Source organism: Dendrobates tinctorius, unplaced genomic scaffold, assembly GCF_039654945.1.
Source record: "Dendrobates tinctorius isolate UK_male_01 unplaced genomic scaffold, ASM3965494v1 ptg000070l, whole genome shotgun sequence".
NCBI lineage: Eukaryota > Metazoa > Chordata > Amphibia > Anura > Dendrobatidae > Dendrobates > Dendrobates tinctorius.
This window is the reverse complement of record NW_027361738.1, coordinates 25,521,970-25,549,301: the sequence shown is the minus strand read 5'-3', so window position 1 is coordinate 25,549,301 and position 27,332 is coordinate 25,521,970. Positions and strand designations below refer to the sequence as shown.

The window sequence follows — 27,332 nt, the reverse complement described above, 5'->3', positions numbered from 1 at the left end:
TCGACTGAGGCTAACTGCCGGGGAACCTCCAAGGACCTAACAGGTATCCCCAATCTCTTCACCGCCTCGAGTTGGATGAAATTACCAGCAGCCCCTGAGTCAATATAGGCTAGCTCCGAGAAACGTTTGGATCCCTGGATAAACAAAACAGGAAGGGTCAAAGGTAGAGAGGTGTCGAAGGCACCTAGGGAGGCCTCTCTTACCTGTCCTAGGCGGAGGAGTTTCCCGGCCTCACAGGGCAGGAACGTAGAAGGTGGGAGGCACTGCCACAATAGAGACAGAGACCATGAGTGAGTCTCTCCTGGCGGCGTAGCTCTGCGGGCCTGAGTCGGTCAACCTGCCTGGGTTCAGGGGCTGACGCCGAGGTGGAAGGCCGAGCGTGGGGAGGACTGCGCATCGGAGGAGAGAACCGAGTGGGTCTTCTCTCCCTGACGGCCTCGCGGGAACGCTCTCGGAAACGCAGGTCAATTCGCGTTGCCAGCGAGATGAGATCTTCCAAAGACGTAGGTGTATCCCTGCCTGCCAACTCATCTTTGATTCGGGGCGACAAGCCACGCCGAAAAGCCCCTACTAAAGCCTCATTGTTCCATCCTAGTTCAGAAGACAACGTACGGAACTGGATGGCGTACTGTCCCACAGAGAGAGCACCCTGGCGAAGGCAAAATAAGGACTCGGTAGCGGAGACCAGACGCCCGGGCTCATCAAAGACCTTGCGGAATGTCTCCAAGAAGGTTGCGAGCTGGGAGACTATCGAGTCATCTCGCTCCCACAAAGGATTCACCCAAGCCAATGCCTCACCCTCTAAGTGGGAAATCATAAAGGCCACCTTGGCCCGGTCGGAGTGATACTGCAGGGGTGCCAGCTCGAAGTGCAACTGACACTGGTTAATGAACCCCCGACAGAGCTTGGGATCCCCACTATAGCGTGGGGGTTTAGCCAAGCGGGGCGAGGACTGGGAAGCTGCCGCAGGCACAGGGACAGCGGCCGCCGTCTGTAGAGCTAGAAGGCGGTTATCTACAGAGGCTATGTAGTTTAAAATATGGGCCTGGGTGTCGCGCTGCTGAGCAAGCTCCTGCTGTAAGCCGGAGATTTGGGAGGCAATCCCCGGATCGGAGGTTTGCAGAGATGAAAGTCTGGACTCCATAGACTTGAGGAACGACATGATCCTCGCCTGATTCTCACGAAGGAACAAAAGTTCCTTTTGGGTCGGGGTCGGGGTACCAGCGGAATCCATGGCCTGAGTATTCTGTAAGGTACACCTGGGGTGGACCCGCTAGACCGTGGCAACGAACCTCCCGGGGGCGAGCTGACCAGGTGGACCACCCCCTATACAGGGAGCGTTTGGGGCAAGCCCGCGGGTAACTATTACCACGGCAGCTGGTACCCTGGAGAGTAACGACAGACAGACAGCTAGAGCCGAGTTGGGGGTACAGGACTGACGGTACCGGCCTGGAGACACAGGACAGGCGGGCACGGCTGGGAGACACAGGACAGGCGGGCACGGCTTGGAGACACAGGACCTAGGAGAGAGGAAAAATGGAGAGGTGAATGAACAACGGATGGACAGGACGCGATAGCGTGCATAGAGGGCGGCCAGAATCACTAGGGAAAAGCAGTGATACTCAGGCACCGCTGGCAGGAAGAGGCGGCCAGATATAGGGGCTAGTAGGAGGACTTCCGGGTCGTGACCTAAAGTGGAGGAGGAGCAGGCGCGCGTCCTCAGGAGGAGGAGGAGGAGGAGGAGGAGCGCGCGTGCCCAGGCACAGTATGTGCGCGCGCCCGCCGAGCAGGAGGGGCGGGGGCGTGCACCCGGCGCGGTCCGGAAGACCGGACGAAGGGGACCGCCGGACAGAGAAGAGGAGCCGGGGAGGACCGAGGACGCCGGCGCAGAGGGAAGCAGGATGCCGGAGGAAGGGTAAGCTGCGGCCGGGAGGAGGCAGAGAGAGGAGCGCGCGGCAGCCGCCGCGTGACAACTGTGATTAACTATGTATTCTTTTTATATATAAAAGAGAGATGGGGCATATGAAATGCTTCAAAAAAGTGCACACATATAAATGTGACCTATATAAAATGATGCACCAACGTGAATAAAAATATTTATCTTCTTTTCTTTTTATTATTCATCTTTTTTCTTCTTTTTCTTTTTGAATTAAAAATAGTCCCATAAGCCTAACTTGATATGATGTTCTTCAACCAGGATATAACACCAAAGGTCCCTCCAGATCTTCCCCACTAAACGTCCTAGAAATTACGGTGTTCCATTAAAGATGACTGAAGGGAAACAAACCAATACAGTGAACATACAAACATATATAATAAAAACAAAAACCATATCACAACACAAAAATTACAGATATGAGCTAAAACTCAACTGCTCATTGAGTCCAGCCGGTGTGATGGTATCAAGAACCGTGATCCACCGGCATTCCCTTTGAGCTAAGACACGTTTGGTGTCACCCCCCCTTATTCCCGCGCGGATCCTGTCAATACCCCAAGCTTGGAGTCCACTCGGATCACATTTGTGTTTCAACCGAAAGTGTCTCGGAATAGGTTTGAGAGCATTAATATCCACCACTTCACGTGCCGCCATTATGTCTCTTACATGTTCTCTTATGCGAACGCGTAGTTCACGTGTGGTCAATCCAACATATATTAGCCCACACGGGCAAACTGCATAGTACACCACATATGTGGTACTACACGTGATGTAACCTCTAATTTTGAATTCTCGACGGCCATCCGATGAAGTGAACGATAATGATCTCCGAAGATTCTTACATGCTAGGCACCCACCACATGGAAAAAATCCATTCCTGGGTGTGCCAGCCTGAAAGAAATCTATACTTTTGGTGGTATAGTGACTCCTCACTAGCATGTTCTTAAGGGTATTACACCTCCGCGCAGTCATAAGGGGGCGTTCAGAAAGGCACTCACGTAAAATTGGGTCAGTCCTCAGAACCGCCCAATGTCGGTTCAAGATAGATCTCATCAGGTCCCATTTATGATTGTATGTTGAAATAAATCTTACTTCTCCATCCGTTTTAGGTTTGGATTTTTTCCACCTGTTTCCCAAGAGATCAACCCTAGAAGATCTTTTGGCCCGCCAGTAACCTCTCCTAATGCTTTTACCACGCTAGCCTCTTTGGGCAAATCTTTCCCCAAGGTCCACCGCCTGAGCCTCAAATAAGGCATCAGTTGAGCAAATCCTCCTGGCACGCAAAAATTGTCCAACTGGAATAGACCTGATCGTGGAATGCGGATGTGACGAGGATGCATGCAGAAGGGCATTCACAGAAGTCTCCTTTCTATATAGATCGGTGTGGATTAAACCATCATCCTGTACTTTTAACATAACGTCAAGGAATGTAATTTGATGATGGTGAAAAACATACGTGAGATGGATATTGAAGCTGTTCTGGTTCAGAGCTCCCACAAAGTCATGTAGCTCAGAGACAGGGCCTTGCCAGATAAATAGAACATCATCGATGTATCTGAACCATCCCGCAATCTGGGGAGCGGCCAGTGCGCCATCCGAGAAAATCTCCCTCTCCCAATATCCCAAAAAAAGATTAGCATAGGATGGCGCACAGGCTGCTCCCATCGCGGTGCCCTGTCTCTGTAGAAAATATCTGTCCTTGAAGGTAAAGAAATTGTGGGTGAGAACGAACTCTAACAGCTCCAAGACCAACTCACGCATGTCCGGATCTAAATTCCTCGTTTCCAGGAAGAATCTGGAGGCCCTCAGTCCATCCACATGTCGAATACTGGTGTAAAGCGACTCGACATCTGCTGTAACCAAAATCATATCCGCATCCACAAACAGGCCATCCACTCTCCTGAGGACATCATTAGTGTCCCTGACATAGGAGGGCAGCGTCTCAACCTGCGGATGTAAATAGTATTCAATGAATTTGCAGGCTGGGTCGCATAGCCCCCCCATGCCAGACACAATAGGACGTCCAGGAGGAAGCACAGGATCCTTATGGACCTTGGGGAGAAGATAAAAAGTGGGAATCACCGGAGTATGAACCAAAAGGCCCTGCAAGGCTTTTTTAGTTATAATGCCTCTTTCATATGCCATTTCAAGAATATTATGTAATTCATTCTGAAAGGTCTTTAGAGGACTGTTTGGCAACTGAGAATAATTTTCTTTATTTCTCAATTGTCTGAAGGCCTCTTTTTCATATTTGTCTACAGGCCAGAGAACCACGTTTCCCCCCTTGTCAGCCGATTTAATAACAATGTCATCCCAACTTCCAATTTCACATAAAGCCACTCTTTGTTGTGGGGTCAAATTATCGCTTTTTTTATAATTGGTGATGGTCTTAAGATCTTCAGTCACCAACCTTGTAAATATCTCGACCTGGGGACAAAGTGAGAAAGGGGGAAACGTGGTACATCCGGCTGCAATAGGAGGTAAAGATCCACTTACCGAATCTCCATGAGACTCACTCTCCAATTCTTCTAGAGTACGTATTGCCTCAGCTTCTGAGACCGATAGATTTTGGTCTGACAGAGGGCGTGAATGTAATTTTCTAAGGATGATCTTTCGGGAAAACAGGTGGAGATCTTTTACCGCTGTAAAATAATCAAAATTATTTACTGGAGAGAACGATAAACCAAGTTGTAATACACTTTTGTGAAGGTCAGAGAGCACATGTGAGGAGAGGTTAATTACCTCTAATGTGTTTGTTCGAGCTTTTTTATCACTCTTTGGTGAATTAGCCATTTTTCTTTTGTTGGTTTTTCCATTCTTCCAACGTCTATCTCTCACATGATCCCTCCTATCCCACAAAGGCCGTACACCATCTGAAGTGTTCATAGGTTCTTCCAGTGATGATACCGATGAAAGTGAGGTGGACCTTCCTCTTATGGGATTTTTATTATTATTACCGTTCATTTGGCGGTAACGCCATTTATAAATCCGATCCTGTTGTCGATCAGTAAGGTCACGCTGATATTTTTTAGTTTTTCTCTGAACAATCTCCGTTTCACATTTTTTTTAAAATGTCTCCACCTCCAATTTCACCTTGGCTGCCATCTCATCAGTAAGGTTTTTATTCACCTCATCCTGTATAGATCCAATTTCTACATCTAATTCATTCAGTTGTTTTTCATTATATTTAGACAGTAATTCCATATATTTCCTTGAACATGTGGAAGCAGCATCCTCCCACTGGTTGACAAACTCACTGTCATTAATATTGAAAGATGGGAACACTTGTATCCGTAAGCCTCTTGGTATGAGGCCACAGATTAGGTACTTATCCATGAATGCCTTATTCCACCATAACCGTGTACGTTTATTGAGTAGCTCTTTATATTTAATGATCAATGTACTAGTGTCACCAAATTTAACATCCGTATTGATACCAGATCCTTCATTAAAAACTTTATCAAATTCAGTCTGCCACGCTTTCTCGCGTTCACGGAAATCCATGTGTTCCTTATTGGTAACTTTTTTTTTCATTGTTTAATATGTTATGCTGGAGTGTCCATTCCCTATTGAGATGGCACTACATAGTGGGCGACTCTATTGGGATATACATTTGGTTCCGTATGGTTTTGTTTTATATGCTTGCTATCTGTGTTTTCACAGTTACCAATAAGGAACACATGGATTTCCGTGAACGCGAGAAAGCGTGGCAGACTGAACTTGATAAAGTTTTTAATGAAGGATCTGGTATCAATACGGATGTTAAATTTGGTGACACTAGTACATTGATCATTAAATATAAAGAGCTACTCAATAAACGTACACGGTTATGGTGGAATAAGGCATTCATGGATAAGTACCTAATCTGTGGCCTCATACCAAGAGGCTTACGGATACAAGTGTTCCCATCTTTCAATATTAATGACAGTGAGTTTGTCAACCAGTGGGAGGATGCTGCTTCCACATGTTCAAGGAAATATATGGAATTACTGTCTAAATATAATGAAAAACAACTGAATGAATTAGATGTAGAAATTGGATCTATACAGGATGAGGTGAATAAAAACCTTACTGGTGAGATGGCAGCCAAGGTGAAATTGGAGGTGGAGACATTTTTAAAAAAATGTGAAACGGAGATTGTTCAGAGAAAAACTAAAAAATATCAGCGTGACCTTACTGATCGACAACAGGATCGGATTTATAAATGGTGTTACCGCCAAATGAACGGTAATAATAATAAAAATCCCATAAGAGGAAGGTCCACCTCACTTTCATCGGTATCATCACTGGAAGAACCTATGAACACTTCAGATGGTGTACGGCCTTTGTGGGATAGGAGGGATCATGTGAGAGATAGACGTTGGAAGAATGGAAAAACCAACAAAAGAAAAATGGCTAATTCACCAAAGAGTGATAAAAAAGCTCGAACAAACACATTAGAGGTAATTAACCTCTCCTCACATGTGCTCTCTGACCTTCACAAAAGTGTATTACAACTTGGTTTATCGTTCTCTCCAGTAAATAATTTTGATTATTTTACAGCGGTAAAGGATCTCCACCTGTTTTCCCGAAAGATCATCCTTAGAAAATTACATTCACGCCCTCTGTCAGACCAAAATCTATCGGTCTCAGAAGCTGAGGCAATACGTACTCTAGAAGAATTGGAGAGTGAGTCTCATGGAGATTCGGTAAGTGGATCTTTACCTCCTATTGCAGCCAGATGTACCACGTTTCCCCCTTTCTCACTTTGTCCCCAGGTCGAGATATTTACAAGGTTGGTGACTGAAGATCTTAAGACCATCACCAATTATAAAAAAAGCGATAATTTGACCCCACAACAAAGAGTGGCTTTATGTGAAATTGGAAGTTGGGATGACATTGTTATTAAATCGGCTGACAAGGGGGGAAACGTGGTTCTCTGGCCTGTAGACAAATATGAAAAAGAGGCCTTCAGACAATTGAGAAATAAAGAAAATTATTCTCAGTTGCCAAACAGTCCTCTAAAGACCTTTCAGAATGAATTACATAATATTCTTGAAATGGCATATGAAAGAGGCATTATAACTAAAAAAGTCTTGCAGGGCCTTTTGGTTCATACTCCGGTGATTCCCACTTTTTATCTTCTCCCCAAGGTCCATAAGGATCCTGTGCTTCCTCCTGGACGTCCTATTGTGTCTGGCATGGGGGGGCTATGCGACCCAGCCTGCAAATTCATTGAATACTATTTACATCCGCAGGTTGAGACGCTGCCCTCCTATGTCAGGGACACTAATGATGTCCTCAGGAGAGTGGATGGCCTGTTTGTGGATGCGGATATGATTTTGGTTACAGCAGATGTCGAATCGCTTTACACCAGTATTCGACATGTGGATGGACTGAGGGCCTCCAGATTCTTCCTGGAAACGAGGAATTTAGATCCGGACATGCGTGAGTTGGTCTTGGAGCTGTTAGAGTTCGTTCTCACCCACAATTTCTTTACCTTCAAGGACAGATATTTTCTACAGAGACAGGGCACCGCGATGGGAGCGGCCTGTGCGTCATCCTATGCTAATCTTTTTTTGGGATATTGGGAGAGGGAGATTTTCTCGGATGGCGCACTGGCCGCTCCCCAGATTGCGGGATGGTTCAGATACATCGATGATGTTCTATTTATCTGACAAGGCCCTGTCTCTGAGCTACATGACTTTGTGGGAGCTCTGAACCAGAACAGCTTCAATATCCATCTCACGTATGTTTTTCACCATCATCAAATTACATTCCTTGACGTTATGTTAAAAGTACAGGATGATGGTTTAATCCACACCGATCTATATAGAAAGGAGACTTCTGTGAATGCCCTTCTGCATGCATCCTCGTCACATCCGCATTCCACGATCAGGTCTATTCCAGTTGGACAATTTTTGCGTGCCAGGAGGATTTGCTCAACTGATGCCTTATTTGAGGCTCAGGCGGTGGACCTTGGGGAAAGATTTGCCCAAAGAGGCTACAGTGGTAAAAGCATTAGGAGAGGTTACTGGCGGGCCAAAAGATCTTCTAGGGTTGATCTCTTGGGAAACAGGTGGAAAAAATCCAAACCTAAAACGGATGGAGAAGTAAGATTTATTTCAACATACAATCATAAATGGGACCTGATGAGATCTATCTTGAACCGACATTGGGCGGTTCTGAGGACTGACCCAATTTTACGTGAGTGCCTTTCTGAACGCCCCCTTATGACTGCGCGGAGGTGTAATACCCTTAAGAACATGCTAGTGAGGAGTCACTATACCACCAAAAGTATAGATTTCTTTCAGGCTGGCACACCCAGGAATGGATTTTTTTCCATGTGGTGGGTGCCTAGCATGTAGGAATCTTCGGAGATCATTATCGTTCACTTCATCGGATGGCAGTCGAGAATTCAAAATTAGAGGTTACATCACGTGTAGTACCACATATGTGGTGTACTATGCAGTTTGCCCTTGTGGGCTAATATACAGTGGGGAAAAAAAGTATTTAGTCAGTCAGCAATAGTGCAAGTTCCACCACTTAAAAAGATGAGAGGCGTCTGTAATTTACATCATAGGTAGACCTCAACTATGGGAGACAAACTGAGAAAAAAAAATCCAGAAAATCACATTCTGTTTTTTTTTCATGTTATTTGCATATTATGGTGGAAAATAAGTATTTGGTCAGAAACAAGCAATCAAGATTTCTGGCTCTCACAGACCTGTAACTTCTTCTTTAAGAGTCTCCTCTTTCCTCCACTCTTTACCTGTAGTAATGGCACCTGTTTAAACTTGTTATCAGTATAAAAAGACACCTGTGCACACCCTCAAACAGTCTGACTCCAAACTCCACTATGGTGAAGACCAAAGAGCTGTCAAAGGACACCAGAAACAAAATTGTAGCCCTGCACCAGGCTGGGAAGACTGAATCTGCAATAGCCAACCAGCTTGGAGTGAAGAAATCAACTGTGGGAGCAATAATTAGAAAATGGAAGACATACAAGACCACTGATAATCTCCCTCGATCTGGTGCTCCACGCAAAATCCCACCCCGTGGGGTCAGAATGATCACAAGAACGGTGAGCAAAAATCCCAGAACCACGCGAGGGGACCTAGTGAATGAACTGCAGAGAGCTGGGACCAATGTAACAAGGCCTACCATAAGTAACACACTACGCCACCATGGACTCAGATCCTGCAGTGCCAGACGTGTCCCACTGCTTAAGCCTGTACATGTCCGGGCCCGTCTGAAGTTTGCTAGAGAGCATTTGGATGATCCAGAGGAGTTTTGGGAGAATGTCCTATGGTCTGATGAAACCAAACTGGAACTGTTTGGTAGAAACACAACTTGTCGTGTTTGGAGGAAAAAGAATACTGAGTTGCATCCATCAAACACCATACCTACTGTAAAGCATGGTGGTGGAAACATCATGCTTTGGGGCTGTTTCTCTGCAAAGGGGCCAGGACGACTGATCCGGGTACATGAAAGAATGAATGGGGCCATGTATCGTCAGATTTTGAGTGCAAACCTCCTTCCATCAGCAAGGGCATTGAAGATGAAACGTGGCTGGGTCTTTCAACATGACAATGATCCAAAGCACACCGCCAGGGCAACGAAGGAGTGGCCTCGTAAGAAGCATTTCAAGGTCCTGGAGTGGCCTAGCCAGTCTCCAGATCTCAACCCTATAGAAAACCTTTGGAGGGAGTTGAAAGTCCGTGTTGCCAAGCGAAAAGCCAAAAACATCACTGCTCTAGAGGAGATCTGCATGGAGGAATGGGCCAACATACCAACAACAGTGTGTGGCAACCTTGTGAAGACTTACAGAAAACGTTTGACCTCTGTCATTGCCAACAAAGGATATATCACAAAGTATTGAGATGAAATTTTGTTTCTGACCAAATACTTATTTTCCACCATAATATGCAAATAAAATGAAAAAAAAAACAATGTGATTTTCTGGATTTTTTTTTCTCAGTTTGTCTCCCATAGTTGAGGTCTACCTATGATGTAAATTACAGACGCCTCTCATCTTTTTTAGTGGTGGAACTTGCACTATTGCTGACTGACTAAATACTTTTTTTCCCCACTGTATGTTGGATTGACCACACGTGAACTACACGTTCGCATAAGAGAACATGTGAGAGACATAATGGCGGCACGTGAAGTGGAGGATATTAATGCTCTCAAACCTATTCCGAGACACTTTCGGTTGAAACACAAATGTGATCCGAGTGGACTCCAAGCTTGGGGTATTGACAGGATCCGCGCGGGAATAAGGGGGGGTGACACCAAACGTGTCTTAGCTCAAAGGGAATGCCGGTGGATCACGGTTCTTGATACCATCACACCGGCTGGACTCAATGAGCAGTTGAGTTTTAGCTCATATCTGTAATTTTTGTGTTGTGATATGGTTTTTGTTTTTATTATATATGTTTGTATGTTCACTGTATTGGTTTGTTTCCCTTCAGTCATCTTTAATGGAACACCGTAATTTCTAGGACGTTTAGTGGGGAAGATCTGGAGGGACCTTTGGTGTTATATCCTGGTTGAAGAACATCATATCAAGTTAGGCTTATGGGACTATTTTTAATTCAAAAAGAAAAAGAAGAAAAAAGATAAATAATAAAAAGAAAAGAAGATAAATATTTTTATTCACGTTGGTGCATCATTTTATATATGTCACATTTATATGTGTGCACTTTTTTGAAGCATTTCATATGCCCCATCTCTCTTTTATATATAAAAAGAATACATAGTTAATCACAGTAATGTCTATTGCAATGGATCGTATTTTTTATGTTCACTATCATTAATGATATAGTTGTTATTAGCTAGTATTCATTAATCTTTTGGATTCGTTCATATATATATTCACTTTGCACAATCCGTTATATTTAGGATCCATTTCCCTTTCTTGGATGTATTACCTAGACTGTTGGCTCCAGTGCGCATATCTGCGGTGTGTGTGCCCATGGAGCATTGCTGAGGCGCATTAGTGGCGTTTGCGGGCCAGTGACGTCATAGTGACGTCGTCTGAGACGCGACGCCGCGCTGTCGCCGGTGGTGATGCAGCTTCCGGGGCAGGACACCGGACACACGCGCCGCTTGATTGGAGCACCTGGTAACAGGATATATAATTCGGCCCCTTACACAACACAGTACGGCACCTTGAAAAAGAGGCGAAACGCGCGTCGGTGGCGGCGCTGCTTGTGGTCCTTGGCAGAGTTCAATATGGGTAAGCACTATGGCTTGGGATAGTGATTTTTTTCAGGATGCGCACCTGTTAGGATCTCTTTTACTTGTATGTCCCTCAAGTTTGGCCCATATTTGTTAATAAGCACTAAGCACTTTATTTTGTCAATTCTTAGGACTAACAAGCAGCAGATACTTATCTGATCCTTTATATATCTTTTGTCATTTCTGTAACTGTCAGTACTATATGTTTAATAAACCTTGCTTATTTTTATGATATTTGACTTGTACTCCCCTTTTTTTTCTTTGTTTAATATGTTATGCTGGAGTGTCCATTCCCTATTGAGACGGCACTACATAGTGGGCGACTCTATTGGGATATAAATTTGGTTCCGTATGGTTTTGTTTTATATCCTGCTGAAATTAGCAGTTCCCAGCAGCAGCATTTTAATTTGTTTGGCCACCTTAAGCCTCACCTAGGCTGTGCATCATACACCATTATGTTTTGATGCTAATTGATAATTATCTTGAGCTCTTTTCCAATAGAAAACATATAGAATATTGAGTGTTAAAATATGGTGAATTATTTTTCCCCCAGGATTAGTGAAGGCTACGGCCTGACATGTTACGATGACTGAGGACAAGAAAAGCCTCTTTGGGGGCAGTCAAGCTTTCTGTTGTTCACCTTGAAGCGTTATTATTTTATTTATTTAAATTGAAAAATTGTTAATACTCGATACACTAATAAGAATGTCAATGTACCTGTATTAATGTTTTTTTTCTTGTTTTGTCTTTTTCCTAGTCCTATGGGGAAAGTGTAACATGTGCTGGAAGAGCTTTGAGGAATGCAGTAAGGATTCAGTCTCCTGCTCTTATCAGAGATCGCATGTATCTTACTTGTATTTGTCGGTAAGTTACTCATTGGTAAATAAAATAATTCCTTATTACGCATTGCGAAATCACACAGTGGTATAGAAGTAACATGTATTGTCATAAATTGTCTGTCTTCCCCATACTCATGAATGCTGGGCTAAGCAGAGCGTTTATGTCTTCAATGAAAGGGGAGAAAGCAACCGGCAGACACATTTAATTGAAAATGTCTAAGGCCATATTGATTATAATGCATAGTGGCCGCCTCAAGAGGACAACCTCTGTCCATATGTATTATGGCATATTGACTTTAAAGTGGGCCTGTCACTTGCCATGAATGTCACTTTTTACCTGATGTAATTGCTGCTCTTTTCCACTTTTCTGGCATTGTTTATTTTTTGTTCCTAAGATATGGCCTCTTCTCAGTATGTACAGTAAATCAAGTCCTTTTAGCCATCTTGCCTGATTCTCAAGAAGATTCCCATACAGAAATGTGGAGGACCTTGCACACTTTTCTAAAGACTAAATTTGTATTCATGGATGAGTGAGCCATATCTCAGGAGTGGCCGGAAACAGCAGCAAAAGAAAAATAATGCCAGATTCGGGAAAACAATAGGATTTGGATCCTCTAAAAATAGATATTTATGAGTTGCGACAGGTCCTATTTAAATTGGTGATACCCTGGTTCGAAAACCCCAATGCCTGTTACTCTGTAAGCAAATCGGTTGTGGTGGCTCCCGTCTGAAAGGGGTCATTGAGACCATTCATTTAATGGAATGTAAAAAGTACACCCAAAAATTAAAAACCTATCAGTAAAGATATTCGGGCATGGACACCGATCACAGACTTCACCAGGAAGTCCGTGTTACTTTTCAGGTTCGGCCCTCCGAACACCTGGTGTTTGTCGCACTGTCATGTGCGTGAGTCCGCAGCTATGATCGGAGGTATAAAGTTTACCTCCGACACCTGCGCTGTAAATAAATAATTTTAACAAAAAACTGCAAACGGCGTGGGTTCACCTGTATTTTTGATAGCCAACCAGGCAAAATTCACAGCTGGAGGCTGCAACCCTCAGCTCTCCACTTTAGCTAGGCTTTTTATCAAGAATAAAATAATTTAAATAAAAAATTACAAAATCGGCGTGGAGTCCCCCCATTTTTGAGAACCAGTCAAGCTAAAGCAGACAGCTGGGGGCTGGTATTCTCAGGCTGGTAAGGGGCCATGAATATTGCCAGATGACATCAAGCCCATGGCTTAGTAACGGAGAGGCTTCTATAAGACACCTTTCCATTGCTAATCCTATAGTTAGATGGTAAATAAAGACACAGCCAGAATAAAGTCTTTTATTTGAAATAAAACAAAACACACTTTTTATTTTTTATTTAAGAATAATAAACAGTTATTCTCACCAAACGGCTAAATCCACTGAATCCCTCATCTCCTATAAGAAAACAAAAATAAAGAACAACATCTCTCACCTGTCTGACGTGCTGTTCCACGCTGTAATCCGTATCTGAGAGATAAACAGTTTTCAACCTGGATGGTGTCAAGATGCGACTGTCCAGGCTGGGAACCACTGATGAATGAGCTGCTGCGAGAACAGCGTCAGTGACTAGCGGTGACGTCATCGAGGTCACTACCGGTCACTGAGGCGGCGTTCCCAGCCGGGCTGAACTTTGGTGACCTATGTGAGATACCCGCTAACTCTGTGAGAAAGTCTCACGGTGCAGAGGCAAGTTCACAGCAGTTCACCGGGAGAATTTCACTGCGGTGAATTTGAACTAGCGGTGCTAGCGGGGATCTCGCCAAGGTCACCGCAGTTCAGCCTGGCTGGGAACATTCTGTTCTGGTTCTTTTGCAAGTTTTCCCACCTACAAAAAATGGAGAGGTCTGTAATTTGTTTCGTAGGTACACTTCAACTGTGAGAAACGAAATCTAAAATTAAAAAACAGAAAATCACATTGAATGATTTTTAAATAATGAAATAGCATTTTATTGCATGAAATAAATATTTGATTACCTACCATCCAGCAACAATCTGACCTCTATAATTTCAAACAAAGGTTTCTTTACCCAAACATTAAGTTCTGTTTTTCTATTGTATCAAATACTTATTTCATGCAATAAAATGAGTTAATTATGTAAAAAATCATACAGTGTGATTTTCTGGATTTTTATTTTTTAAGATTCTGTCTCTGACAGTTGTAGTGTACCTACAATAAAAAATACAAATCTCTCCATTCTTTGTAGGTGGGAAAACTTGCAAAATCGGCAGTGTATCAAATACTTATTTTCCCCACTGTATGTAAAAATTTAGCACATTGTATTTAGCAAATCCGCAGATTGGCAAGAGTAGAATTATTTCTATAAAAAAAAATTTGTTAGTCAATATAGCAAGGGATCAGGAGGAACTTAACACTTATGCTCTCTTCAAGATATTTACAAGACTGTTTAGAAAAATTCTGCAGACTGACTAACTCACTGGGCAAATTTTTCATCTTAAATTTTATTGTGAACCTGTCACAAGGTTTGGCCGATATGAGTTACAGTCACCACCTTTCAGCCCTGATATACAGCATTCTATAATGCTGTATATAAGCCCCTAACCCGACCTGTTATAGAAGAAAAATAACTTTTCAGCATTGCAAGAAGACGGCAGGCGCCGAACCAAGAAAAGCAACACCCCTCGGACCAGACCGTCCCACAGTTGAGTATAATAAGTTTTTTTCTTCTCTTACAGGTCGGGATGGTGGCTCATATACAGCATCATAGAATGCTGTATATCAGGGCTGAAAATTGGTGGCCGTAACTCATATCGGCCAAACCTGTTGACCGGTCCCCAGATTCAGCCTAGAAACATAGTGTATATGTGTCAGGATTGCCAGTACATTTATGTTTGAATAATCTAAGAATTACAAAGTTTTTTTACTAGAAATAATTATGGATTTTTAAATGTTTATTGATGTAAAAGGTAATTTTATTTTTAAAACATCTTTTCTTATTTTTTTTTATTTCTGGGTCAATCATATATCTTCTAATTTTTCTTTTTTCTTTTTTTTTTTTCATTTTAGAAAAAGTTGTGTAGGATCGGAGTTGGTGGATTGGCTCATGCAGCACTGCCCATTTGTTCAGTGTAGATACACCGCTGCTGGAATCTGGCAAATCTTGCTTAAACTGGGAATCCTGCTTTCAGGTCTGTTAAACTGAAAGTTTTTGTGTTTATATAACTCACAAAATCCTTATGAGAGATGAGAGACAGTGCAAACAGTTTTTCTTTTTTTTTTTTCTGAAAAATGTTCCAGCTGTTCTAAAGAATTATTGAGATGAAAATAATTTTATGGATAACCGTGTCTGCATGTTATATAGCTGCTGCATTTATCGGGGGTGTTATTTCTGTAGCTAATCCTTCATTGAACATGTTTCCACTAGTTCTAGGCTTGAATTTTTTTGTTTTAAAAAGACATCCAGGAAAATAAATCAATCACTTTTACATCTTGTGTAGTTAGCATTGTTATTCTCAAAGATTTTTCACTCCCAATAAAATCTATAGGTTTTTAAGGGGCTGTGAAATAATTACAACTTCAGAATAGATACAAGAAGAAAACCATTAACAGGTCTCCGGGTCAAGAGGACTCACAGATGGTTAAAGAAGATGAAATTGTTTCTTTTACACATTTGGGGTGTGTGCCCCTTCTTCAGAATTCCTGCCAATTAGTGGGGGTCCCAGCAATTTTAATGATGGGAATAACCTTTTAAAAATGCAGCACAAAAGTGGACTGATACCCACAAATTCTCACAATACAAAGTAGTAAATCAGCAATGGAGAAATAACATAAAACATAACTTTTAATGATTAATGTAAAAGCTACCAAAGATAATAGTGCAAAATAAATCACTAGATCAAATGCCACAGACCATAATGGAGGTAACTGTATAAGTCTCTGTAACAGATTACTACCAATATATACATGTGGCTATTCCAAGTCCAAAGATTTGAAAAGATTGGACCAAAAAAATGCTTGGTCTAAATCAATAAGAAGAAGACCAAGTAAAAAATGAACAGTTTCCTTATCAGAGGAACTAAAAAGACCTCTACCCTGTAAAGGATATCAAGGAATATGCCTATTCATGTATATAATAAAGACATCAAAATAATAAAGCCATCAACTTAGTGTGAAAAGGAAAGATCTCACCACATGAAGATGGAAGATGTCCAGGGTCAGATGTCCCATCAGAGTCATGTCAGGTCAGGAAGAAAAAGGGAAGTTCACCCTATTCAAGCCCTGTTTGAGCTACAAATTCTAACACCCATGACTCCCGCCCTAACAAGGGCGGTCCACATCTAATCCCTATAAACCATAGCCCTACAAAGTCCCTGTGCATCCCGACGCGTTTCGTCACTTATAGACTCTTCAGGGGACCTATTAGCACAAATTGGGCATCATCACAGAGTATACAGGCTGCCTCCTAAGATGACAATGGAGTGAGGCAGACTGATAAGGAGGGCACTTAAATAAACTGCCAATCAAATAGAATACATCCACCTGAGATGACTTGGAACGCACGCCGTCCACCATTACCCCTTATGAAACGCAGGCACATGATGAGTGTGTTAATAAGAAACACCCACCTCCTTTACCTCATTCAAATCCAAGCAATAGTGTGTAAACGCCGGCGTGTCTCGCGGCAAAGGCCGCCCAACTTCCGGTTGCGTCATACTGCCCAAAAGCAAAATGGCTGCCACACTTCCGGTCATGCGCACTCATCGGTGCCAGCAGGCAAAAGCCGCCCCATTTCCGGTTGCGTCATACTGCCCAAAAGCAAAATGGCCGCCACACTTCCGGTCATGCGCACTCATATTTGATCGGTGCCAACAGGGCGGAAGTAAAACATGCGACAGAGGTCGCAATACTTCCAAATGGCAATACTGCCAGAAGGCAATATGGCCCCGAAACTTCCGGTCATGGGCGCTTTAAATCAATCCGTGGGCCGATATTTGACAAGCGGATAGAAAGATTGTGCATCTCTAAGAGGCCTCAACCACAACAAAGATTGCGACAAATAGTACCCAACAACCTAGATCATGGGATGGATAATGTCCCAATCAGAAGGCCTCAAAAGAGCAATGCCAGAATCAAAATAAAGAAAACAAAGGTGGAAAATAACAAAAATTCAAACTCAGAATATGGAGGTAGCAAACAAATATATAAAAAAAAGGTATTTTACAGTATATACAAAGGAAATAAAAACATGAAGTAAACACACATATCAAAACCCTAAATATAGCAGCCAAAATTGAGTTGGTCATTAAGCCCTCTTGGGGTCATGGTGTCCAAACAAAAGATCCACTTAGTCTCTTTTTGTAGAATGGTGTGATCCCAATTACCACCCCTTGGTGGTTTTTTTACCCTTTCAATCCCCAGAAATTGGATGGAATTAACATTCCCTCCTTGACACAGATTAATGTGGCGTGAAATCGGGGTATCTCTCTTATGGATAATGTCTCCAATATGTTCCCCAATCCTACGTTTGAATTCCCTGATGGTTTTACCCACATATTCTTTACCACATGTACATGTGGCCTTGTAAATCACTCCCTTACTGCTACAATTAATAAATTCCCTAATTTGATATGCTTGTCCTGTAACATTACTGACAAAGCCAGCACCAGGGGAAATGTGGGAACAAGCAACGCAATGGCCACATCTAAAGCAACCATTCACATTGGTGGGCAACCAAGTTGTACGGGAAGGTCTGGTGAAATGACTGTTGACCAGCCGATCCTTCAGTGAACGGCCTTTCTTGTATGTGATCAGAGGTCGTATCGAAAGTTCTCCTCCAATATCCTTATCCATTAATAACACAGGCCAATGTTTGGCCAGAATAGCACGTACATCACTTGCTCCATTATCAAAAGTGGTAATCAACCTCATTTCACCTTTATTTTCAACTCTAGGTCTGGGTTTAAGGAGTTCCATTCTGTTTTTACCCTTAGCATGTTTATAAACACGTTTCAAAACATCATGAGGATAACCCCTATCCAAAAATCTGTCTCTGAGTTCTCTCGCCTGTCTCTCAAAAGATTCATCTGTAGAGCAATTTCTACGTATCCTAAGGTGTTGACCCTTGGGTACTCCACGTTTTAGATGTATAGGATGACTGCTGTCCCACCTCAACAAAGAGTTAGTAGCCGTGGGTTTCCTGTAAGTGCAGGTAGTAATAGTACCATCATTTTTCCTCTCAATCAAAATATCAAGAAAGGACAATGAAGACGGGTCAATCACAGAAGTAAAAAATAGACCACACTCATTGTGATTCAGTGTATCTACAAATACAGAAAAACTGTCCTTAGAACCCTTCCACAGAATCAGGATGTCATCTATATACCGAACCCACAGCTCAATTCGTCCCATAACATCCAAGCCACTCCTGAAGACCTGAGTCTCCTCCCACCAGCCCAGGAACAAATTTGCATATGCCGGGGCACATGGACTCCCCATAGCTGTGCCCCTGAGCTGGTGGTAGATTTTATGATCAAACAAAAAGAAATTCTTAGTGAGACAGAAACGAAGTAGTTTGATGACAAACTCGCTGTGGGGCCGGTATTGACATCCTCTGGTGTTCAAGAAATATAACACAGCTTCAAGCCCCTTATCGTGAGGTATGGAATTGTAAAGCGCCTCTACATCAATACTACCCAAATTAACCTCAGGATCAACACATAATCCCTCTATTCTCCGAAGATGATCAGGGGTATCCTGTACGAAAGATCGTAAAGAGGCAACAAAGGGTTTCAGGACACGATCTAGATAAATACCAATGTTGTGGCTAATACTGCCCATCCCTGACACAATAGGTTTCCCCTTTAAAGGGGAAAGACCCTTGTGTAATTTCGGTAGGCAGTAAAAGGTAGCAACTGTTGAATCTTTTGGCATTAAGAAATCAAATTCAGATTTATCAATAACTCTCATGGATAAACCTTCATCCAAGATGTTTTTAAGTTCAAACAAATAATCAGAAGTAGGGTTATGATCCAAAATCTCATAGCTCACTCTATCCTCGAGGAGAGTCTCACACATTTTAGAATATTGTGTGGAGTCAAGGATGACCACATTGCCACCCTTATCTGAGGGTTTGATGACAATGCGGTCATCCTGCTCAAGCTTGTTGATAACTGCCATTTCTGTTTTAGTACAATTATACCTGGAAAAGATCTTTTTTCCTTGTAAAGATTTCAAATCTTGTGTAACCAAGTTTTCAAAGATATCTATAGCAGACACATCTCCAGTAGGAGGAGGCATTTTAGTACTCCTGTTTTTTAAATCAGTAAAGGGACCCCTTCCAAGATCGTTGGGGTTCACTACTCCAATACTAGACAACAGGCGTACGTCTGGCAACAAATCAACAGGGATCCCCATATCTATACAAGTACGGTTATCCTGTTGAAGAAAGAACTTTCTCCAACGTACCTTACGTAAAAACAGATTAAGATCTTTTATAGACCGAAATAGATCAAAGTCTGTACTGGGGACAAATGTAAGACCCTTTTGCAGAACCTGTAGTTCTTCTCGGTTAAGCACCATAGAGGACAGATTAACCACTTGTATACCGTTAGCAACCGATGGAGATGCTGAGTTAGGGACACGACTGGAAGGTAAAGTAATGTTAGAATAGTTATCCTCAGGAACGATTCTTATTTCCGTACCGGATGTTGACGGTTCCTTAAAGGATAACTCTGATCTAAAAAATGCGATCCCGCAATAGTGTCGGATCTATCCAGAGGACCACGATTACCACGGCCTCTAACTCTACCTCTATTTCACCCCCTATTGCTTCTACCCCTTCCCTCAGTATCAGAGAAGTCTGTATCTGTAGAAGACAAATCAGTTTCAAGATCAATATTGTTAATACGATTACTAGTAACCAAGTAAGCCTTATTGTCCTTAAAATCTTGTGCGTCCCTCAAGTATTGGCGATGTTTACGCTCCTTGAGATGATATTGGAAACGCTCAAGATTAGTTTCTAACTTACTTTCCTTTAAGGAAAAATCAGTCTCCGTAGAGAATTTTTTAGTGACTTCAATTTGATCTCTCAAACGGTCATTCAAAAGACTCAAAGTTTTCTTTTCTTCCTCTAAAAGAAGTTGCATGAGGCGAAGGGAACTACTTTGGGAACTACTATTTGTCGCAATCTTTGTTGTGGTTGAGGCCTCTTAGAGATGAACAATCTTTCTATCCGCTTGTCAAATATCGGCCCACGGATTGATTTAAAGCGCCCATGACCGGAAGTTTCGGGGCCATATTGCCTTCTGGCAGTATTGCCATTTGGAAGTATTGCGACCTCTGTCGCATGTTTTACTTCCGCCCTGTTGGCACCGATCAAATATGAGTGCGCATGACCGGAAGTGTGGCGGCCATTTTGCTTTTGGGCAGTATGACGCAACCGGAAATGGGGCGGCTTTTGCCTGCTGGCACCGATGAGTGCGCATGACCGGAAGTGTGGCGGACATTTTGCTTTTGGGCAGTATGACGCAACCGGAAATTGGGCGGCCTTTGCCGCGAGACACGCCGGCGTTTACACACTATTGCTTGGATTTGAATGAAGTAAAGGAGGTGGGTGTTTCTTATTAACACACTCATCATGTGCCTGCGTTTCATAAGGGGTAATGGTGGACGGCGTGCATTCCAAGTCATCTCAGGTGGATGTATTCTATTTGATTGGCAGTTTATTTAAGTGCCCTCCTTATCAGTCTGCCTCACTCCATTGTCATCTTAGGAGGCAGCCTGTATACTCTGTGATGATGCCCAATTTGTGCTAATAGGTCCCCTGAAGAGTCTATAAGTGACGAAACGTGTCGGGATGCACAGGGACTTTGTAGGGCTATGGTTTATAGGGATTAGATGTGGACCGCCCTTGTTAGGGCGGGAGTCATGGGTGTTAGAATTTGTAGCTCAAACAGGGCTTGAATAGGGTGAACTTCCCTTTTTCTTCCTGACCTGACATGACTCTGATGGGACATCTGACCCTGGACATCTTCCATCTTCATGTGGTGAGATCTTTCCTTTTCACACTAAGTTGATGGCTTTATTATTTTGATGTCTTTATTATATACATGAATAGGCATATTCCTTGATATCCTTTACAGGGTAGAGGTCTTTTTAGTTCCTCTGATAAGGAAACTGTTCATTTTTTACTTGGTCTTCTTCTTATTGATTTAGACCAAGCATTTTTTTGGTCCAATCTTTTCAAATCTTTGGACTTGGAATAGCCACATGTATATATTGGTAGTAATCTGTTACAGAGACTTATACAGTTACCTCCATTATGGTCTGTGGCATTTGATCTAGTGATTTATTTTGCACGAATAACCTTTTAAACAAATTGATCTAATCTTTCTAAACATTGTAAAGTAGGTGGGTGTAACATTACAATTTGTGTAATTCAACAAGTATTCCAACAACTTTTATAGAGCTAAAGGCAAGCACCTTATTAGTTGGACCTCCCACATTTGTTGCAAAAATGGTAATCTATCTCTTAATATTGTAGTTTAGCAGATCGTACTACTCACGGAGGACAAATGGTAATTGCGTCACTGTTTTATTTATATAGACTGTCTTGGAATATAAAGTAAGTTGTGTATTACACTTTTGTGTTTTACAGAAGATTTATGTATTTGTTTTTTATTTAATTTTTAGGTAACTTCTGATTTTTATAATCTATGAGATTAGGCCCCTTTGAGATATTCCCGGTTCCCTGTTTTGATTTCCTCCTGGTTAGCACAAAACTGTAGCATGAAACTAATAATAAATCTAATTCCATTGTTTCCTACGAGAACGGTTTTGTGTTCAGTGAATTCAAATGCATTGCCAGTTATTTCCCTGCTTGTCCTACTAAGGCTGCTAGAACTATGCACAGTTTTGTCATCAAGCAACTTAAAGGGAAACCTGGTAGTTGATACATGCTGCTCGATCCACAAGCAGCATTTATGTATCAGACACTGGCTGTTTGATTTTTTTAAAAACTGCTGGAGACTAAGCAGCATGGTAAACTAGTCAGACAGTGGCATCCATGGCTTCTCCCCGATCGCTCCCCTTAAGTGAAAAGTCTCTCCCTATACACACATGTAGGGAGAGACCAGTCATTCAATGGCAGCGGGTGGGGAGAAGTCAACTAGTCTCTTGTGTGGCTTGGTCATCGGTGGCTTTTAAAGTACTGTATGCAGTATTGGGCAGCATGAACCAGCTTTCAGGTTCCCTTTAAGTCCACCATACACATCACATACGTGACTAGAAAGGGACAATTTCAACCCTGAGAAGCTATAATCAGTTGTTTTGGTTGATACGTTTGTTCATTTCGACAAAAGCCCAAACAATTGTTATTCTCAACACCGATTGGGGATGTTGGCTTTTTTGCCGACACTAAGCACTGGCTGCATTATCATCCAAAAAAATTAAAACATGACCAATGTGGTCAGAAATGCTTTTTTCCATTAACGAATGATTAAAAATGAAATGATGAACAATCTCAAGTATCTGTGCCTTTTGAAATGAAAAAAGAAATCTAGCAGGAAACAAGTGATATATGTGAATCGGCCTTTGTTGGGTTCAGACTGGTGTATTTTTGCCCAGTGCTGTCTGTGTGCAAAACAGACCATACACAGAAAGCACCTTGACCAATTTTAGTCAAGTGCTTGCAACTATCCTCAGTCACTGGCTCAATAATTTCAAGGTTCATCTGAACTTTGCCTAAGGGCCCCGTCACACATAGCGATCTCGCTAGCGAGATCGCTGCTGAGTCACAAGTTTTGTGACACAACAGCGATCTCATCAGCGAGATCGCTGTGTGTGACAGTGATCAGCGACCGGCCCCCCTGCCGGTATCGCTGATCGCTGCAAGAAACCTCTGGACATTTTTTTCGTCGCTGATCTCCCGCTGGCCAGCACGCATCGCTGCGTGTGACAGGCGGGAGACCAGCGAACAGCTGGCAACTAACGTATACATCGGGTATCCAAGGGACGCGCGTCCCTTGGATACCCGATGTGTACGTTAGTTACCAGCGAGTTACAGGTGCCGCCTCACGCTGGGGACCAGGAGCCCGCGGAGTGTGTACTCACCGCCGCCGCACGCTGTGGACCAGGAGGCAGCAGGACGCTGCCAGGAGAGGCCGGGGATGCAGGGGCGCCCTCTGCTGGTGGAGGACTGGAACAGCAGGCACACTTGTCTGCTGCTCCTGGGCTCACTCCTCACCTCGGTGTCAGCGTGCTGATCGCTGGTGAAGCTGTCTGTGTGACAGCTCACCAGCGATCACATAGCGACTTACCAGCGATCCTGACACGTTGATATCGGTGTCGGGATCGCTGGTAAGTCGCGATGTGTGACTCCAGCTTAAGGCCAGGATCACACATGCGAGAAACTCGGGCAAGTCTTGCACGTCAATACCCAACAGTGCCTCCAGCACTCGGGAGAGGAGCGTGTGGCTGCATGTATTTCTATGCAGCCGCACACTCCGCTCCTGAGTGCCGGGTATAGACGTGCGAGACTCGTCCGAGTTTCTCACATGTGTGATCCCGGCCTAACTGCTGTTCTCAAAATTGCTAATTTAATCTCCTAAGAGCCTGTCTTTGTTTGGCCAAAAGCTATCTCTCTTGACTTCCCCATACACAAGAATGTTCTTATTGGGGAGAGAGTAGAAAGCCACCACCAGACACCAGCAGTGGTGGAAACAAATGGATTGAGAATTTGACTTCAGTTGACGTCGGTGGAATGTCAGGAGGCCCCCATACACATTAGATGGTTGGCCAATCGCATTGACATCAATTTCACACTATTCACAAAACTGCTCATTTAGTCTCCTAATAAGCTTGTCCTCCTAAAATTAAAAAAAGGTTACATTTTATTTTGTTGGTTATATTTACATGTTCATGAAGCCAACAATGGATTTTCTTCTTGCTTTGATAATGCTGCTAGTATTGTATCATGTAGTGCGACATACTGAGCAGCTGTGATTGGAACTTCTCAACATCTCTAAAAGCAGATTTTTTAGCAATAATTGAGCCTTTCTTGCTTCTGCTCAAAGAAAGCAGGATTGGACCCATCACTGTGCTATCACAGAGAGACTTCTGCTGATCATCTCAGCGTGCACTCGAAATTTCAGCCAACCGTCTTCAGAATGATTTGTCGTTCATAATTGCTCTGTTGAGGTCGCCTTTTCAGATGACAAAATATTGCAAATCATTTTGACTTTGGCCTCTGCTTCTGTTTCTAAATGAAGAAAACCCCCTGTTGTGCTTAGATATTACAGGAGAGGTACAGTTAAAACCCCATTCACTTCTTCAAGTTCCCCATTATGGCTCTCTAAAAAATGAAGCTGTAATGCAGCCGATGTATGAGGCCCAAAGAGTGCGTTTTATGGCTGTAAATGCTCCCAGACACGGCCCCAGGAGCTCCATTTTCTGAAAATCCCGTCAGAAATATCTGTTGAGCGTTTTCCTACAGGTCTCTGCAGTAGATCACAGCAATGGCATTTTACAATATTAAAGTAATCTCACTTATAGCATGAATGTGCTAAGCCGGTAGACGAGCGCGCGGTGTTTACATTCTCTAAACTCCCATTTCCATGAGGAGCGATAAAGGTCGCTCAGTCATTTTTTTCATCTCTGTGATAATAAGAGTGAATATATTTGGATAATCCTTTTCTAATCTATTTTGTTTGCGTTCTATTTCCTTCATAGTATTCTGTAGAGGGAAGTGATTTGTGTCACAAACGGGGGACAAAATGTATTGTATATGGTAAAAATAAATTTCTGTACACTAGAAAGGTCCTTACCGCACATCCTACAGAACGAACATAATAATAATGATATAAATATGCCGTACAATTCCTTTAAAATGAAATTTACTTTTATGATAGAGATTGTCATGCAGTGCAGGCCAAAATAAAATAATAAAAAGTATGGAACATTGTCTTACATAATATTATACATGGATTACAGGAATAGTGCCACACAGTACTCACAGGATTACTGCCATGGTACCCACACAAATCCTGTTACACCATGCCCCAGATATAGTGACATGTTTTGCCGTGATGTCCCTAATTTTGTGAATTTAAATACCGTAGATCTGGAAAACTGAGACCATGTGCCTAATTTTTTGAAGAGCTTTTGCTGGAATCACCTGCTGTTGTGACTGTGCCCGAGCACGGAAGTTCCACCTAAATTGTTGGGGAGCAAAGCTTGTGCATTGACCGCTTTCTGCCCTTTTTCATGACCAAGTGATTGTTTTTAGGTAGATGCTATATTCTACCAAAGATATTTAGACTAAGGACATTGGCCTGAGTGGTCATTACTACAGTCTTATGTATCATCAAATTGCCAAGGTTAATTGACTTTTTTTTTGCCATACAGATTCTCATTTATAATAATCCTTGAATTTAAAGAACAATTTTTATTTTAGTCATCTAAATATAGTAGAGGCTGGAGTTTGATAATCTCTGATCACATCGATCTGCAGCCAGAATGAGAACTTACCTAGCAGCAGGACTAGAGTGTGCTGATCTTGACGGAGCCAGTGACCTTTGTGGTTACATGATTTCTATTAAGGACAACGCCGTGTATACCGTGTCACTGTTATGATACAGTTTAAGCATTAAAGTCTAAAAAGGCAGCAATGCATTATATACGTAGCCATGTGACCTTGAATTCACACATCCTACTCTTTTATTTCTTCCCATACAGTGGACAAACAGCATTGCTTCCAGGATGGCTTTGTGTTCTACCAGTTTTCGTCAGATGACTGTGCTGACGCTGCCTGTGAATTTGGAAGAGACAAAGGCTGGCAGATGGGTGTTCAACTCTTAAAACAGCTTGCGCCACTTGCTCCACTGACCTCGAATATCTGCGATGTGTAAGTTTTGTGTTCCGTATCCCAGCTCTGCCAGACATTTAAGCTGACTAGTCAAGAACTAGCTGAGAGTACAGTGCGTTAATACACACCATGCAAAATCCATATTTTAGGTAAACCGTGTGGTTTTTTACTGTTCTTAGGGAAACGTTTTTATTTTTCTACAAGTAATGACAGGATTTCATCATGAGATGTGAAAATCATTGTGCTCTTACAGGTCCTGACACCAAGAACTCAGCGGGCTGCATCTCTGTGGGCGGACATTTATAGATTACTTAGAAGTATACTGTGTAGAATTCTTATTTAGTTAGTAATAATTATATTTTCCAATATGCAAATCATTTTGGAAAATTTCATATATTATCCTATTAATCAAGTTCATATAAGTCCTGTATTTAATGTATTTTTCACTGTTTCCAACTCAAAAATACCCTTCATCTATTTTCCCTTCCCTCACTACCCCTGCCAATCTGTGTTATTGTGCGAGGGCTGCTGGACAGACTCACTTTCCTACTTTGTGTGATTGAAATCCACAACATGACAATTTCTGTGCAGATTTTCACCAAAGAATTGCATTATATGCCGAAAATCCACAATAAAAAAAAATACTTTAAACATGACATACCAAAAAGAGCCTGACTATAGAGTCCTCTGTAAATTCCATGGTCAGTTTTTATCATCCTTGGAAGTGATATATATCTCATATTTGGTTACCTAGTCATTCTACTTGCACATTCTAACTTTTAGAAGCATGGTTAGTCGCCTTTTACCTGTGACAGCTATGAATATAGTTCCTAGTAAGGTCCCTGGTCTGTCTTCTTCCCCTCTGGGAACCATACATGCATAGTCCTTAGTGGGATCACTAACAAGTCACCTTACCCCTTCTGCCCAATTCTATTAAATAGTCCCTTGAAAATTTCTCAATCTCTCTTCTAAATATTGTCGTTAGTAAGTTTAGTAAGTCTCCTTTTCTTTCTGGCAGTCATAAACCTAGTCCCTTGTATTTTCCTTTGCAAATAGATGATGATTCCACCATGAAGTATGTAGCAGTGAAAAGGGATTATAACCCATGAACAAGAAAGTACTATCCCGAGAATCAGTCTTCTCTGCTTTGCTGTATGGTGCAATTGCACAGAAATTGGTCCTTCTATGACAAGTAGGAAAGAAGCAATTATAGCTTAACTAGATTAAGGCCCGATGCTATCGCATCGAGAGGATAGTGACACACCTCTTGCCATGTTAACCCTCAATACACACACACCTCCTCAACAAACCACACCGCCTCAACACACACTCCTCTCACCTTTCACCATCTCCACTCACGTCCATTCACTCTTTCACTCCACATACGACCCTTTCTCTCACTCCGTCTCTCATACTCACACCGTCATCGTCGCTGCTCCACGATCCCCGACATCATCTTCCGCCGGCGCCATCCTGGATCCCG

General features: G+C 42.6%; 1 protein-coding gene across 3 annotated transcripts in view; it reads left to right on the top strand.

The window, feature by feature from the left end:
- RAPGEF5 (Rap guanine nucleotide exchange factor 5) overlaps positions 1 to 27,332 on the top strand; it is a 384,903-nt gene that overhangs the window by 134,247 nt on the left and 223,324 nt on the right. For all 3 annotated transcript variants that reach the window (XM_073581473.1, XM_073581472.1, XM_073581474.1), the window contains exons 3-5: positions 11,916 to 12,022; positions 15,055 to 15,176; positions 25,720 to 25,888. In XM_073581473.1, the coding sequence (XP_073437574.1) occupies positions 11,916 to 12,022; positions 15,055 to 15,176; positions 25,720 to 25,888 (398 nt within the window). The remainder of the gene's footprint in view (positions 1 to 11,915; positions 12,023 to 15,054; positions 15,177 to 25,719; positions 25,889 to 27,332) is intronic.